Raw genomic sequence first — 16649 nt, 5'->3', positions numbered from 1 at the left:
CACTAAAGGTCAACAGTGTGATGTTCTACAGTATGTAGTATTTTTTGCTCCATTAGGAGTCAATGGTTTACTGTTTCCTGCCTGGTTCTCCTCTGAAGCCTATACTTAGTTGCCATGGCAACCGTGATAGTGTCCCCAGCTGTTGGTATTCTGGGATGGCTAATAACTGTGTTTATTGAGATGGAGATTGGTGGTGAGAGTGTTTTATCTGCAGGTTGAGTCATCGAAACTTCACATTTACAGGAAGAGTGGAGTCCAGATGATTTAGAGACGCTTCCATCCTAAAGTTACACTCAGATTATGTTTTGGGGCCGGTCTCCTCTTTTTGAAATGTGTTTTACAGTTAGAGACACTAACAGAGACTGTAGAAATCCCCCTTAAAGAATAAGGTTTTTGATTTAATTCCTCTATATAATTCCTCTCTTCCTCCTGTAGCACTTGGACCCACAGACAGTATCGTCTGTAGCTGTTGGACCCACAGACAGTATCGTCTGTAGCTGTTGGACCCACAGACAGTATCGTCTGTAGCTGTTGGACCCACAGACAGTCTTGTCTCCAGTCAGCTGTCAGTTGAAGCTCCGCTGCCTCTTGCTGCAACAAAGAGTCCAAACTGTTTGTCAGAATATTCCAGAAAAGCCAAAAGTTTGTGAAAACGATCCGGAGAGCGACCGACGTTTTTCTCTCCGCGGCCCGGGAAGCAGCGGCACCGACCGTTTCCCCTCGGCGGATCGTCTTCTACCGAACTCTACCGTTTACGACCTGACCCGACCGTCCGGAACCGGATCACTCCGCCTTTCACCCCACAGCGGTCTGTGCTGCGGCAGAGAAAAATAGTTCTGTGGTTTCCTGATTAGTGAAAGTTGAGTAATGGAGGAACTGAGTCTGTTTCCTCTCTGCTGTGGAGACACAGACGGCTTTTCTGGAATATTCTGACAAACAGTTTGGACTCATTGTTGCAGCAAGAGGCAGCGGAGCTTCAACTGACAGCTGACTGGAGACAATACTGTCTGTGGGTCCAACAACTACAGACAATACTGTCTGTGGGTCCAACAGCTACAGGAGGAGGAGAGGAATTATATAAAATCACTGAACTTATCATTTAATGTATTTATCCTGCATCTATCTTGCATTATGGTAGTAGTCCTCCTTAATAATGAAATAAAACAAAACATGGAGACAGTCTGTTGTTTTCCCGCTGTGTTCATTAGTGCCGCATTATTTTGATGCTTGTGTCTCCATGGAAACGGCGATTGCGTTGACTGTTCGGCAAACCAACGACAAACAGGATCTGGTTTTTACATATAGAATATACCGGTTCATATCGTTATATTCCAGCTAGCATATTCCGCTTTTTCATATTGGGGATATGAGCTTATCCTGTTACTGTAACCAGGATGTGGCGTTTACATGCGTCAACTCATTAACATAATATTTTAATATAAATGGGAATATTAACATGCATGTAAATGCGTCTGTTCATCACTTAACATCTGAAACACATATTATTTTTTTTCATTTCTTTCAGCTGAGAGACAATTCTGTGGGTTTTTTCAGTCAAAGGATGAAATGTCCGCTGGGTTTGAATTTTTTATCTGTAAATGGGTTTAAGCTTCAGGTGGATGACACACACACACACACACACACACACACACACACACACACACACACACACACACACACACACACACACACACACACACATACACACACACACACACACACACACTTTTTTATTGTTCTGTCTTAATCCCTCTTCAGTGCTGAACAGGAGAGAAGGATGAATGTTGGATGGATTTAAGGAATGAATAATGAGGATGAAGAAGTGGAGGAGGGGGGAAGAGGAGGAGGAGGAAGAGGAGCGAGGAAATGGAGAGAAATAGAGATGTGGCAGAGGATGACGGAGGAGAAAGTATAAAGAGGAGGAGGAGATGCTTGGTGGAGGGAGGGCTGGAGGAGGTGAAGAGGAGGAAACGGTAGAGGATACGGAAGTGAAGGATTAGAGGGTGATGAGGAGGATGAGTGAAAGAGGAAGGAGGGAGGGATGAAGAGGAGTAGCAGGGAGGCGTGGAGAAAGAGGGGATTAAGAGGAGGAGGAGAGACGAAGGATGATGTGAGGAGGTGAAGGGAAGGAGGAGGAGAAGATGGTAGGAGGATGAGGAGGAGGAAGAAGGAGAGAGGAAGGAGGGAGGAATGGAAAAGAGGGAGGTAAGAAAGAGGAGTGGTGAAGAGAAATTGAGAGAGAGAGGAGGAGGAGAAACAGGAGGAAATGTGGAAAGGATGAGTGGGAGGAAGATGAAGAGGAGGAGGGGAAGGTAAAGAGGACAAAAGGGAGGAGAGGAAATGGAGAAGGAGGAGAAAGAAGAGGAAGGGCAATGATGAGGCTCAAGAAGGAGAGGAGATGAATAACAAGAGAATAAGGAGGCAGGAAAGGAGGGAAGGAAAGGATGAGAGTAGAAGAAAAGGAGGAGGAAGCCTGATGGAGAGATGGAGGAGCTGCTTCTACTGAAAGCATCTAATCTGAAACCTGATATCAGAGAGAGAGGGAGGGAGGGAGGAGGAAGAGGAGTAAAAAAGAGAGAGAGAAATGGTGGGAACAGAGAGAGAGGGAGAGGGAGAGAGAGAGAGGCGAAGGGGATTAGATTTAGACAGAAAGGGGGTAAAGGGAAAGAAAAAGGAAAGAAGAGACAAATGGATGCAGAGGAACAAATCGGAGAGGAGAAATAGTAAGAGAAGAGGAGTAGAAAGGGATGGGGGAGATGGAGAGAAATGAGGATAGAAGAAGAGGAAGAGAGAGAAGGAGGAGGAAGAGAGAGAGGTGGAGGGAGATTCGATTAAGACAGAGTAAAGAGGGAGAGAAGAAGAGAGAGGAGGAGAGAGAGAAAGGAATGGAGAGGAGTCAAGTCTCAAGTCTTCTCTTCATGCATCAGGTCAAGTCTCAAGCAATTCAATTTGTGACTCGAGTCCAAGTCATGTGACTCGAGTCCAAGTCATGTGACTTCAGTCTCCTCTGCAAATGACAGATCCAGTGTTTGGTCCTGATGAAGGACAGATGCAGCAGAAATACATGAACAAGAACTTCTGCAGTTTGACAAGAGTTTGATTTATCAGCGTTTTTTTTCAGGACGAGCAAATGTCTTGAAAGAAATTACATTCTGAAAAAAGTTACATTGATCTGCCAGTGCAGTGAGTTCATTTGACTACAAATATCCTGAAGTAAGGTTGGTGCAGATAAAGTAAATAAGCTTTTCATTTCTTGTGAGACAGATGAAAACATGAACAAGAACTTCTACAGCCGCTGCACTGCAGTGAATGGCAAGCTTGGCTTTTAATTTGAACTTTCCTCCAGACTCATCAGCCTGACTTCAGGATGTTTTCAGTTAGATAATCTCACTGCACTGGAAAACTATTTTGCCATTTTCAATAAATTTCACTTGATTCATGTCAATATGACTTCTTTCAAGAGATGATTATGAAACAAGGAATTAAATCTTGAAACAAGACACTTGTTTGAAGACTATCTGATCTGCCAGTGCAGAGAGACTGAAAACATCCTGATGTAAGGTCGATAAGTGTAGACACAAGATAAAGTTACTTGCCAAATTTGTCATTTTTTGCAGTGCGGAGTAATGCAGGAGAGAAGCAGGATGAACACATGAATGACTTCTACATTGCTGACACTTAAAATAAATCCTGAATCCTGTTTATCTTTCCTCTGGTGTGAAATTATTTTGTGGCAACTTAGGTCTAATTAATGTGTACAGCTAACTTGCATTTCTGTCTCATTGTGTGTGTGTGTGTGTGTGTGTGTGTGTGTGTGTGTGTGTGTGCAGGACCGGGACAGTGACAGCACAGCTCTGTGTCTGAAGAACAGATCGGCATTTGAACACCAACACCACCATCTACTGCACTGCCTGGAGAAGACAACTGTGAGTGCTGCTACTGCTATTAATACAAACACACACACACACACACACACACACACACACACACACACACACACACCCCTGACGTATACTAATATACACCTATTTAACAATAAATGAAAATTTACAAATGTTGTATGTTGTATTTATATGTCATTAACAGTCAGAAACAGTGTATTTTAGGTGTAGGCGTAAATAAAAACTCCAACCAATAATACCATCACAGATTTCTGAACAGTCCTGCCCCTCCGATCAAATCAAACTGTCTTTCTCTTCCCAAGTGATCTCCCATTGGTTTAGACTTTTGAATGATCCCTCCCCGCATTATGTCCCGCCCCAACATCCTGTTTCAACAGGAAATACATCAAATCAATGAAGCAAGACGCTCTCAAAATGCTCAGTTTCATTTGTGACTTTGAGCCAAACCCTGAGGATCTGAGGAGGGAATTTTCCTTTAATAGAGATTGAATAGAAAGATTACATTTATCTTCTTCTCCCTTCCTTGTTCAGAAAACCACAGGGTTTTAGATATAATATTAGCAAGGTATGGATGTCAGTCTGTTGTCTTCAGGACCTTTCTGACTTAACAAATCGAAGTAACAAATTACTCAAGTTACTGTAATTGAGTGGCTTTTCTGTTTACTTGTATTTTTTTGAGTACTTTTTAAAGTCAGTAATTTTACTTTAACTTCAGTCAAGTATTGTACCTCGCAACATTTAATGTAATTATTTTGTAATTTCAAAATTTTCCAAATAAAATAATCTAGTTTGAACTCTGTCCTCGCTCCTTTTAATCGCATGGAAAAGATCACAGCTGACAACGTTCTCTGTTCTAAAGAGGAACTCAGGAACTTTTACTCTGAGGACATTTTAAATCAGACACTTTTTACTTTTACAGGAGATTTTTACACCAGAACTTTTACTTCTACGCAAGTAAAATATCAGCAAAGTAACAGTATTCAATTCAATTCAATAACTTTATTGTCCCAGATGGGAAATTTGTTGTGCAGCCAAATATAAAAAAACACAAATCAAATACACATCTGTGCAGAAAACACAGCATAGACTAAAAAGACCATAGAAAATGTGAACTGTGAATTTAGGAAATGTATAGCAGTTGCAATAAAAGAGGACTTATTCACATTTAGTTTTACTTACACTTACTTCTGCTTGAGTAGGACATTCTAGTACTCTTTCCACCTCTGCTCTGTTATTTCCTCTCTCTCCTCTCCCTCCATTCGTAGAACCATGAGTTTACGGACGAGCTGACCTACAGCGAGGTGTGTATGACGGAGTCGGTCGGCTTCAGGACCAGTCGCAGCACCTCCCTGTCCAGCCAGCAGGGGGGGCAGAACAACTCCACCGGCTGCTGCCCCCGCCGGGCCAAGAGGAGAGCGGCCATGCGATTGGCTAATTCCACCGTGTCCGTCAGCAGGGGGAGTGTCCAGGAGCTGGACACGCTGCACGTCAAGACCACCAACATACCGCCGCAGACGTAAGAACACAGCTACTACAGATGGATAAACATATCACTGAAGACGTAAAGATAAACTACTATAGATAAAAATAGTGCCGAAGACGTACTACAGATAGATAAACATACTGCAGAAGACATAAAGATAAACTACTCTAGGTAAATTAACACACCGCTGAAGATGTAAAGATATACTACTATAGACAGATAAACATACTGCCCAAGATGAGATGTAAAGGTAATCAACATCAACATACTGCAGAAGACGTGAAGATAACCAACTGTAGATGGATAAACACATTACCCGAAGACGTAATAATTAAGTTTAGATAGGTAAACATACTATTGAAGACATAAAGATAACCGATGGACAAACACACTGCTGAAGACGTAAAGATAAACTGCTACAGATAGATAGACACACTGCCTAAGACATAAAGATAACATCCTATCGATAGGTAAACGTACTACCGCAGACAGAAAGATAACCTCCTATCGATAGGTAAACGTACTACCGCAGACAGAAAGATAGCCTACTATAGACAGATGACACCAAAGACGTAAAGATAAATAAGTATAGATAAACACACACCGAAGGCATAAAGTTAAACTACTATGGATAAACAGACTGCCGAAGACATAAAGATAACCTACTGTAGATAGGTAAACATACTGCAGAAGATATAAAGATAGCATACTATATATGGATAAACACACTGCCGAAGACGTAAATATAAACTACAATTGACAGATAAACATACTGCTGAAGACCTAAAGATAGCCTACTATAGATGCATAAATACATCACCAAAGATGTAAAGATAAACTAGTATAGATAGGTAAACACACTGCTGAAGATACAAAGATAGCATACTATAGATGGATAAACACACTGCTGAAGACCTAAAGATAACCTACTATAGATGCATAAATACATCACCAAAGATGTAAAGATAAACTAGTATAGATAGGTAAACACACTGCCGAAGACACAAAGATAACCTACTACAGATAGGTAAATGTACTGCTGAAGATGTAGAGATAACCGACTATAGACAGATAAACACACTGCCTAAGACATAAAGATAACCAACTCTAGATGGATAAACATACCGTTGAAGACACAAAGATAACCTACTACAGATAGGTAAATGTACTGCTGAAGATGTAGAGATAACCGACTACAGATAGGTAAACATACCGCGTACCATATGTGTGTGTGTGTGTCTGCTTCCATTTGTCTCTCTCTCTCTCCCAGTCGTTCCAGTCTGAACGCCCGGGCGGACGACCTTAAGCTGAACTGCGGAGAGCGAGATTTCACCGCCGCCATCATCAGCATCCCCACCCCGCCCGCCAACACCCCCGACGAGAGCCTCCCCCCGTCGCCCGCCATCCCCGGCATCCTGCGGAACACCCGGGCCACCGCCTACACCCACGACACCGTCAAAATCTCCTCCTTATAACCTCCGACCCCGCCCGTGACCACCTAGCCACCCCCACCCCCCAAGCCACCCACCCTGCTGCTCCACCACCCCCCCCCCCTTCCCATGAACTCTTAACTTCAATTTCCCTTTTAACCTTGATCCCGAACCCGGGGCGCTGCTAACTAAGAATTTGGGGAAAACACAGGACAGACGGACCGCTAGTTGCTTTCAATTCCTCCCGCCATTTTGTGGCTCTGTTGGATTAAATTGGATGCTTACCACACGGAAGGTAAAATGGACAACGCAAAATGGCTGACACAAAATAGACGTCAGAATTGGACGCCACAAAATGGATGCTCATTTGAGCTGGGAAATGAAGCAAAACCGGAGGTCAGAACTTTGAAAATAAAACCCTGTTGTTCATCCTAAGACTTTATGGGGATCCTGAATAATCACGCCCCCCCCCCACACACTTTCCACCCCAACACCCACTTGACCCCTGCACAGGTCTGACCTTTTGACCCCATCGCACAAACCCCAGGGAGGGGTCTAATGGACAGACAGAGATGGAACAGATGCAATAGTATCAGGACAAAATGTCCAACGGATGAAGGACGGCACCCTGTGACATTCAGCACCCTGCAACCAGCCTACGGGTTGGTTTCATTTGTGTCATTTTGCGTCCCCACTGAACATAATGCTTTACAGGAGGGGTGCGAAATGGGCGCAGAGGACACTATGACAAGTGGACTCAAGGGATCTTGGGACTAAGTAAGGCTTCGATCCAATCTAGACCTCATGTGGATGGACTGAGCAGTCTGGGTTGGAAAGACGAGTTAACGTGTTGGTCTGACAGAGAATTACCAGACAAGCTGGGAGTGAACCTGAGGGCCTGTAGACTGTTGGAGGGTCAGCTAGACTCAGCTGGTTCAGCTCCAGCTCAATCTGTGTTTGGACAACACTACTGACTGCCAAACTAAATATAGGGCAAGGATGAGAGACTTATAAGACCGGACAGAGACCAATCTTAAGACACCCAAGCACAGTCAGGCTTCAGCCGAGGCTTCAGCAGCTTCAGAAGCCAGCGATGCCTTCCCGGAGCTCAGCCATTTGATTATTATGGATGCTGGGACAGCTGACATTTAGCAGGCCAGTACCAGGCCATATTACCAGATATAATCATGCAGAATGAGGCATACAGATTTGTATTTTGTCTTTATTTAAACCAGGAAGGACGGGTCCTTCAGGACCATTTCTTCTCTACAGCGACTGCCTGGATCCTCACACACGACTTCCAGTGAACCCTGTGTGGCTCTATTGTATTAATTGTTGGACACCTGCTGCTTAAAATGCAAAGGTTGTGGGTTTCAATCCCGTCGATTGGAATAAGAACTCTTCTAAGAGAATGAAAAGGACGGATCTGAAGCCAACTGGAGTCTGGAGAATAATGCTGAGTTGAGGTTGGATAATCTCTCCAGTAGTCCAATTTCTGTGGCTGAAGGCACTTGATGTCACGTTTTTGTCAGTGTTGAGTGAATCATAAATGAAACTCTTGGGTTGTGGTTTCAATTCTGGACATTTGAACAACTACAGCTGTTTCTTCAAGGGCTTGCTGTCAGTGTGCTCTGAAAGACCGTATGAAAGGACTGTTTAGAACGAGAAAGAGACGGTGGATTGAAATGATGCTGCAGACACACAGGAATCGAACACAAACTGAGCTGAACTGAACTGAACTGAGCTGAGGCTGGGTGCCGTTCACACAGGGATTTTCCACACCAAACAACTCCAATGAGCTGATCTTAACTTATAGGAGCTGAACTGAGCTAAAGATAAACTGAGCTGATCTAAGCAAAACTGGTCTGACCTGGTTTTGTATCCACTTGGAGAGCGGATCCCAGCCCAGAATAGAATAGAACAAAGCAGAACAGAGTGGGATAAAATGGACTAATGACAGAAAAGGGTCAAAATGGGAAATCTGGACTGGATTAGTCTGGTCTGGTATCCACTGGTCTCGTCTGGTTTGGTATCTACTGGTCTAGTCTAGTCTGGCATCTTCTGGTCTGGTCTGGCATCTACTGGACTAGTCTGATATCTACTGTCTGTCTGGTGTGGTATCTACTTGTCTGATCTGGTATCTACTGGTCTGGTCTGGTATCTACTAGTATGATCTGGTATCTACTGGTCTGGTCTGATATTTACTACTCTGGTCTGGTATTTACCAGTTTGGTCTGATTTCTGCTGGGCTAGTCTGATATCTACTCTCTGGTCTGGTTTGGTATCTACTGGTCAGGTCTAGTATTTACTGTTCTGGTCTGGTATCTACTAGTCCAGTCTGGATATAGCTCATTGGAATGCTGTCAAAGTGTATGTCAGTACAACAATGCCCAGAGGGGAATCGAAAGCCTTTTACTTTTCAAAATATGCAACATTACAACAAGCAGGAAAATAGCATCAACAAATGAACAGAAATAACAATAATAATAATGTGTGTGTTTAAAACTACAGTAATTATTGCAGGGAACAAATGTAAAGCAACTAAGAAATTAATTTGTTATGTAATCTTTTCAGTGAGAGAGAGAGCATAACAGGTATTCTGCAATAGATTTAAATGCAAAGGGAACAGCCTCCCAAAAGCTCTTTAGCATTAAAGTCATCTTTGTCCCGATGACGTTACACTCTGGAAACGGATGTCACTTTCTACACGTACTTGAGAACGTTATGGAACAAAACACATCTTGTGTTACCTTTTCATGTTTAAACGTGGATTAATAGCAGGTCACAGATGTTGACATGTTCAAATTTTACTTATATGTACCCAGTCATTTAGCTGACACTCCATCTTAATCACTGCAACAGTAGAATAAGCTTCAATTCCTAGATCATCAACAATACAGGTAACCAGTAGTCAAGAGTGCAACGGCTAAAGCTGTAATGCCCTGACAAAAGATGAAACATCTTCCTGTGATCCTAGAATCATCATGCATGTGATTTATCACTTACATTTCCACAGGATCTGAAGTAACTATTCCTTTTGATGAATTTTAGTGGAAAGTGGGTGAGTATATAACATACAGCATATGGTATGGAACACCAACTTTCTAACACGTTAGTTTGAATAGTAACTTAAAGGAATACACCAAGTTTCTGGGAGATTGTGCCATTGGCCAACGTAGCTGTTAAGTGATGAGAACATAGATACCAACATTATCCACGTGTCCCTGGCACTTTGTTGGCTCTGGTGCTTCATGCTAACACTTTAGCATACCGTATGTGGAGTGATAGTAGGCTCCATGCTAACACTTTAGCATACAGTATGTGGAGTGATAGTAGGCTCCATGCTAACACTTTAGCATACAGTATGTGGAGTAATCGTGGCTTACTATCACTCCACAAACTGTATGCTAAAGTTGTCTTAAAGTGATTAGATGAGAACTTGTAGAAGCGCCAAAGCTAAATTGTAGGAAAATATCAATGATATGTGGCTAAGTATGGAAGTTTTATATAGGAGATTAGTAAAATGTAAATTAAACATGATAACAAAAATCATGTTAATATAAAATATCAGGGACTACTTTCCCTTTTTCCATAGAAAGTGAAGGTGATGGGAGACTGTGTGCAGCTAAAAATCACTGCAGCGTATGAATACCTGGTTGCTTACCAAAACTAAACCTGGCTACATCAGCTATATTTATTTAATGATATTTCATTATTAAAAATTAAGATTCATTTACAGCCCTATAATAGAAACCATAACAACCTTTTATTACTAAAAGGTCAGTTTTCTTAATTTGGGTAATGCTTGTCACCTGCTATCAGTCAACATAGTGTATGCTAAAGTGTTAGCAGGTCAGAGCCAATGATCTACAGGGAAAACATGGATGATTTTGGTATCTATGTCCAGCAATGTCGGAAATTGTGACTTCCTATTAGGAAAAAGCCAGTGGAAGGGCCGACGCTTCAAGTCATAATTCCAAGTAAGAAACTCAGGCTAGATTTCTCAACCCCAAGGTTTCCGACATGCAGTTATCTGACATGTCAACATAGTGTCAACCACTATAAACATTACAGAGCATTACTTTTAACACATTAATAATCCTCAAAATACACTTAAGTTTGATTTCCAGCATCAAATGACCTTAAATCCATCAAAACACCTGCGTAGTTTATAAACACATAAATTTGAAATGTAAAGTTGCACAGTTGCTAACGTTTTATGCTAGCTAGCTAGCTAACATCGCCAAGTATCATTGACATAACATTACCTTTTGTGTGGGAAACAGTACTTTATGTTGGGCAAATCTCGCTGGCGTCCATGTTTCTCCCCAAAAACTTTAACATTAGGTGTCAGAAACTTCACTCTTTAAAAGATGTGCCATTTTCAGCACGTTTGGAACAACACGCATTTGTGCTACTTCTCAACATTGCAAATGGCAATAACAGGATATGTAGTGTCAGTATTGTGTTAAGTAACACCGATGTGTGTTGGCCCAAACACAGATGTGTTGACAATGATGTGTCCCTTTAAAGAGTTTATTCAGCTGTGATGAAAAAACACATCCTTTTTAAGAGTGTACGCCATCAGCTAATATGACTTTAGCGCTAACATTTGGGCGAACCGTCCCCTGACCATTCAGAGGCGAGCGTGAGTGAGAAACAGACAGAGACAGACGTACATACTGTAACATATTTTGTATCATAAACTTTCACCTGCATCTTCCAATCAAATCCTCAACCAAAAAAAAGAAGAAAGTCAGATATCTGACTGCGTTCCTCCGTGCATGAGCCTCGTACAGTAGAAGTAGCGCTACTGATCGTAGGAATTTATCAACCATATCAGAGAAAAACTAGAAAAAAACACACAATGCGAAAAAAAATCTCATCATCCGTTCTTTTGCATGACGACTTTTATTCTTTCTCTCCTACCAGTCGTTGGTTTGTTTTGCTGACCTCATCCCCCCCCCCCCCCCCGTCCCAAAATCAACGTTTTCAAGACGAGTGTTTGCACCACCAAGTGTACGTTAGGTTACAAAGAGAAAAAAAAAGATTATATAAATGAATTATGGATTTCAAAATTGAAAAAAAAAAAAAAAAAGTAAATAAAAATCATTCAGGCATGTTCCTCGCCAGAATGCAAAGCGGGCGTGTGTGTGTTTGCGGGTGAATGCGTGTGTGTGAGTGTGTGTATGTGTGTGTGTGGTGATATGTTGGGCGGTCACAAATATGCATGGATACCGTTATAGGTATTTTATCTGTTTTCTCCTGCAGAGAGGAGGTAGAGGAGTAGAGGGCAGACTGGGATTTCTGTCCAACATGAAGCAGATCACTGGAGGATATTAACTGTATTTAACACTTCTGTCATATTCTCTTAATGTTAATTATTTACTTCCTTCCTTCTCTAGCAGCGGCTCCCAGCCGGGGCTGCAGTGCCACATTTCCATTAATTTAATGATAAATTTGTTGACAAAACTGCTATAAAAATAGATTATTATCATTATTATTATTATTTTTAAAAATTTAAAAGGAATTCAAAAATGATCTATATCTTTATTGTAATTATTATTATTATTATTATTATTATTATTATTGTTATCGTAGAGAATTTGGTCCAAATGGCATAATGCAATGCTGGCCAGTACAACGGTAGAACATATTAAGTGAATATATGAAGGAAAACATTATATTTTCATAATTTTTCATTTATACATTTTGCTTAATATCTTCTAGTGTTGTGATTGTCAGTTGTGTTATGATGAGGACATTTAATACTGCTGTCCTGTTGTCTGTTGCTGCAACAGCCCAGTTTCCACAAGGATCACTGAAGTCTGATCTAATCTAATCTATGAAATCAGAGTGGCATATTTTTTGTTTCCGATATCAGTTAGAGAGATTCATGCCCATCTGTATTATAATGTGGTGTCAGATGATCCTGTCACTGCAAAGCTTTTATTTCTTCAGTTGTTCTCATGTGGTTGTGAAGGCCTTGATAAACAGGGAATATTTGAAGAGTTTTGTTCCAAACTGAGAAAAACCCCATCTGAAAAAAGTGACACCTGTTCTGACAAAATGACTGTTGACATCAACATAAAACCATTTTCAAAAAGCAAAACACAAAAGGTATTCATGTTAAATGTTTGGAAAAAGATTTAAATTCATTTTAAAATTTAAAAAGGCACATTTTGGGACTTTTTTTTGCATTTTCAGAAATCACTGATCTTTGCATTCAGAGCTTCAAAATGGTATTGTACACGATAAGGGTAAAAATGTATTAAAATTGTCCATTAAATTGCCCATTTCACATACTAAATGTTGCCTGTATATCAAAGCCTCAGTGAGAGACTCAACTGTCAAACAGCTGTTTTAACTTTAAATTTCTCATTGAACAAGCAGCTCTTCGTCTGAAGAGGTGTTTATCTACCAGAGAGCAGGGCGACCTGCTGGTTAGTGAGACTGTCCTGTAATTGGAAGGTCACAAGTTCAACCCCTGCTACTCATCTAATTCCCTACTAACCAAATGACATTTATTTGAAAAACTTCAGAAAGCACATTGTTTTCATCCTGGGACTATGATGAGGGAACAAAATGGGACTTTTGTATGATAAACACCACTTCAGATGCATCAGAGTGTAACTGTTACTATCCCATTCCCAGTGAAGTGATAGTTGGCAATAGTAATCATAGTTCGGTCTCCAAGAAAGAGGAGGAGACGAGGAGTGGACAGTGATGGAGATGAGGGGAGCAGAGAAGGAGAGAGGACAAGAGGAGAGGAGAAAACAGCATTAAAGCACAGAGGTGTATATTCCATTCCACTAATAAAGACAACAGAAACCAGAACATGTTGTCTGTTTTTTCCTTGTCCTCCATCCATCCGTCCATCCATCCCTCCATTGATAGCAGAGCAGCCCAGCCTTGAGTGAAGTGAGAAAGAGACCATGCCAAGGGATTTAGTGTACAGGGGAGAACCGCAAGGGCCCCGGGACCGAGCCCTGAGGGACACCAGTGTTAAGAGTGCATGGTCTGGACAGAAATCCTCTCCATGAGACCTGGTAGAGCGATTGAAGTAGAATGCAAACCAGGAGTGGGTGGATCATGTAATGCCAAATTCAGATAGGATGGACAGAAGTATTTGGTGGTCAACTGTATCAAAAGCAGCAGACAAGTCAAGAAGAAGTCAAAGGAGAAGTCAGACAAGTCAAGAGATATCAGTTCAATTCAATTCACTTCAAATCTGCTTTATTGTATTCTGCAAATATCATCAACAGCATATAAGAGAATAGTGGCATATAAAGCAATTTAAGTCCCTTGCACTCTATGCATTGCCTCATAGCACTGCCTTGTAGCACTGCCTTGTAGCACCTATGTCCTGTTGGACCAGAACTTAGCTTTCTAGCACTTACTCTCGTTGTTCTCTCCTAACTAGAACCTTGCTTGTGTTGTATGAAAATCTCACGTGTAAGTCGCTTTGGATAAAAGCGTCTGCCAAATGTAAAATTGTAAATTGTAAATTGTAAGTCAATGCAACAATACACAACATTGGCTCCTGCTCTTCCAAGGAAATCCCTGGGATGTTAAATTTTTCTAATAGTGCTGCTAACTCATTGATATAAATATTAGTGTCAGACTCAGGTTGCAGCCTTGTCTTACTCCTCTGCTTTGTTTGAAGTATTCTGTTCATTTTGACCAATTTTAACAGTATTTGATTTCTGAGTAGCCTACACTGAGTGTATAACATTGTAGATTTTACCTCCAACACCACTTTGAGTCAGTTTGAAGAATAGTTCTTTGTGTCAGATGGAATCCAATACTTTCTTAAAGTATACAAAGCAGGCAAATATTTTAGGCAGATTTTTTCCACACACATGCTTTTTACTGAGTGAGTGGAGGGTGTGGATATCCTGTCTGTGACCGTCTGTGTCACAAACAGGAGGGGAGACAACGTGCATCCTTGTTGGGCTCCAGTGCCAAAATTGAATGAGCTTGACGTATCAAGAACACCAACACAGCAGCCCAGCACCCCACACTCCTACATGGTGATGAGTGAAAGAAATAAGGTATTGTTATTTATATTTTTTATGTATATTTTAACCAGAGTTCCTTTTTTGCCATTCAAGTTTGCCAGTTAGCTAATTTGCGCTCTGAAAAACTTCTTTCCACAGCAGCTCTGCCTCCGAGAAATGTTTGTAGAACTAAAAGTACAATCTGCCAATTACAGGTCAAAATAAAGTGATATAATTGTGTAGCCCTGGCTAAAATTAATTTAGACATCAAGATGTAAATAGTTTTAAAAAAAGAAACTAAAAGTTTAAAATGTATAAATATGGTTAAAAATATATATGGATGGATAAAATGTATAAAAATATAAGAGTCATAATCTTTACAGTTTAAAAGGTCAAAGGTTGGAGTTCATGCACATGAGAATAGTTTGTTTGATATGTATATGAGCCAGCACGTGTAGTCAGCCTAACAGCCTAACTGGTTTGCAGAATATATCAATCTTTGTTTTTCTTTACTTTAATTGGAACGTCCTAAAACTAACAGCCAACCAAAGTCCATTCTTAGGTAGAGGGGTGGGGCTTAGTCGTAAACTGCTAGTCCCGGGGTTTGGAGAAATGCAGAAGCGAATTATCACTGTCGAGGGAACATTGGATATTGTACGAGAGCAATAACGTTCATAACTTAGGGGTTGACGATCAGTTATCCTATGGTTTGGACTTTTGTGATCTACAAGAGGTAAATACGAGTTTGTGTATTGTTTTCTATACTGTGACTAAATGTTATAGTGTAAAAATGGGTTGTGTTGCTAATCGCGAGTAGCCGTTAGCATTAGCATAATAGCCATTAGCTTTGCTTTCATACTGTTAGCTTTGCATTTGAAGCAGTTGGTCAAGACAAGCTATTGCTGGATCGCCATGAAATAGTGTATGGACTTGTTGCTTAGCTGATATATCTGATTCAGGAGACGGACATTTGTGACTGTAAGAGAGAGGATCGGGAAAGCTCCTTTGGACCACTATGGAGAACCGTTTCCCTCCTGCTGGTGTGCTAATGTAGACTGTTGCTGCTGTTTCTTCTGCGCTCTGCCGGCCGTCCATGACCCAGCTTCCCCTCATCTACCCCTCTGAATATTCCCTGGATTCGTGAGTACTGATAAACTTGCACGTGCCTTTTCTTTTGATTTCTTGTGTGAACAACTGATGCGGCCATTACAGTTTTTAGGCCTCCACGCTCCCAAGCCACGACTCAGGCCTGCAACAGGGGTTTTGGTTTACATTTTTGGTTTATGTTACAGAGTGAGAGTGTGGGCCCACAGTATATTGTTGATGTTCACATGTTAAAGTTGCTATGCACTTGTGATATTAGAGCCTAATTAGGGGTAACAGATGAAGATTTAAAAGAGACTGGAAGGTAATAAGAGAAACTAATTATTATTTTGTGTTTATTGATATTGGGTATTATTTCTATTTGCATTTATTTTATAAGAGACCTAAAGTAACTTTGTTTTGTGTACCTGGACTAATAAATACCTAAATTTGGTTTTATTGCATTTAAAGTATACTTGTAGTGTCATAGTTCATCGTTCATGTTTTGGGTAATATTTGTTTAAAAAGGTAGGTAAAATTAAGACACAAGATAAAAAAACCTAATAGGAGGCATCGACAGTTATTTTTAGTTTCTGAATAAGGAACAAAAGGTTGTAAGAGTTGTAATAATTTAGTACATGTAATAGCGCCATTAAATTCGAAACCGTAACCCAGGCCCCGCCCATAGTACTATTCCACATAGCAGATTCACATCATATTATATAGCTACATGGGACGGGTGTTACAATTG

General features: G+C 40.9%; 1 protein-coding gene across 1 annotated transcript in view; it reads left to right on the top strand.

Moving 5' to 3' along the window:
- The window catches only part of LOC139660564 (A-type voltage-gated potassium channel KCND1-like), a gene marked incomplete at its 5' end in the record, with an annotated part of 10595 nt that extends 3735 nt beyond the window's left edge, over positions 1-6860 (top strand). Inside the window, 3 exons of the mRNA XM_071538736.1 lie at positions 3831-3926; positions 5168-5418; positions 6656-6860. Coding sequence (XP_071394837.1) covers positions 3831-3926; positions 5168-5418; positions 6656-6860 — 552 coding nt within the window. The remainder of the gene's footprint in view (positions 1-3830; positions 3927-5167; positions 5419-6655) is intronic.
- Positions 6861-16649: the final 9789 nt, after the last annotated feature.

This window comes from Centroberyx affinis, unplaced genomic scaffold, assembly GCF_046629955.1.
Source record: "Centroberyx affinis isolate AG114_WGS23_722 - 3 ecotype Tasmania unplaced genomic scaffold, CSIRO-AGI_Caff_v1 ptg003338l_1, whole genome shotgun sequence".
NCBI lineage: Eukaryota > Metazoa > Chordata > Actinopteri > Beryciformes > Berycidae > Centroberyx > Centroberyx affinis.
The sequence above is the reverse complement of the archived record's forward strand: the minus strand, read 5'-3'. Positions and strand labels throughout refer to the sequence as shown.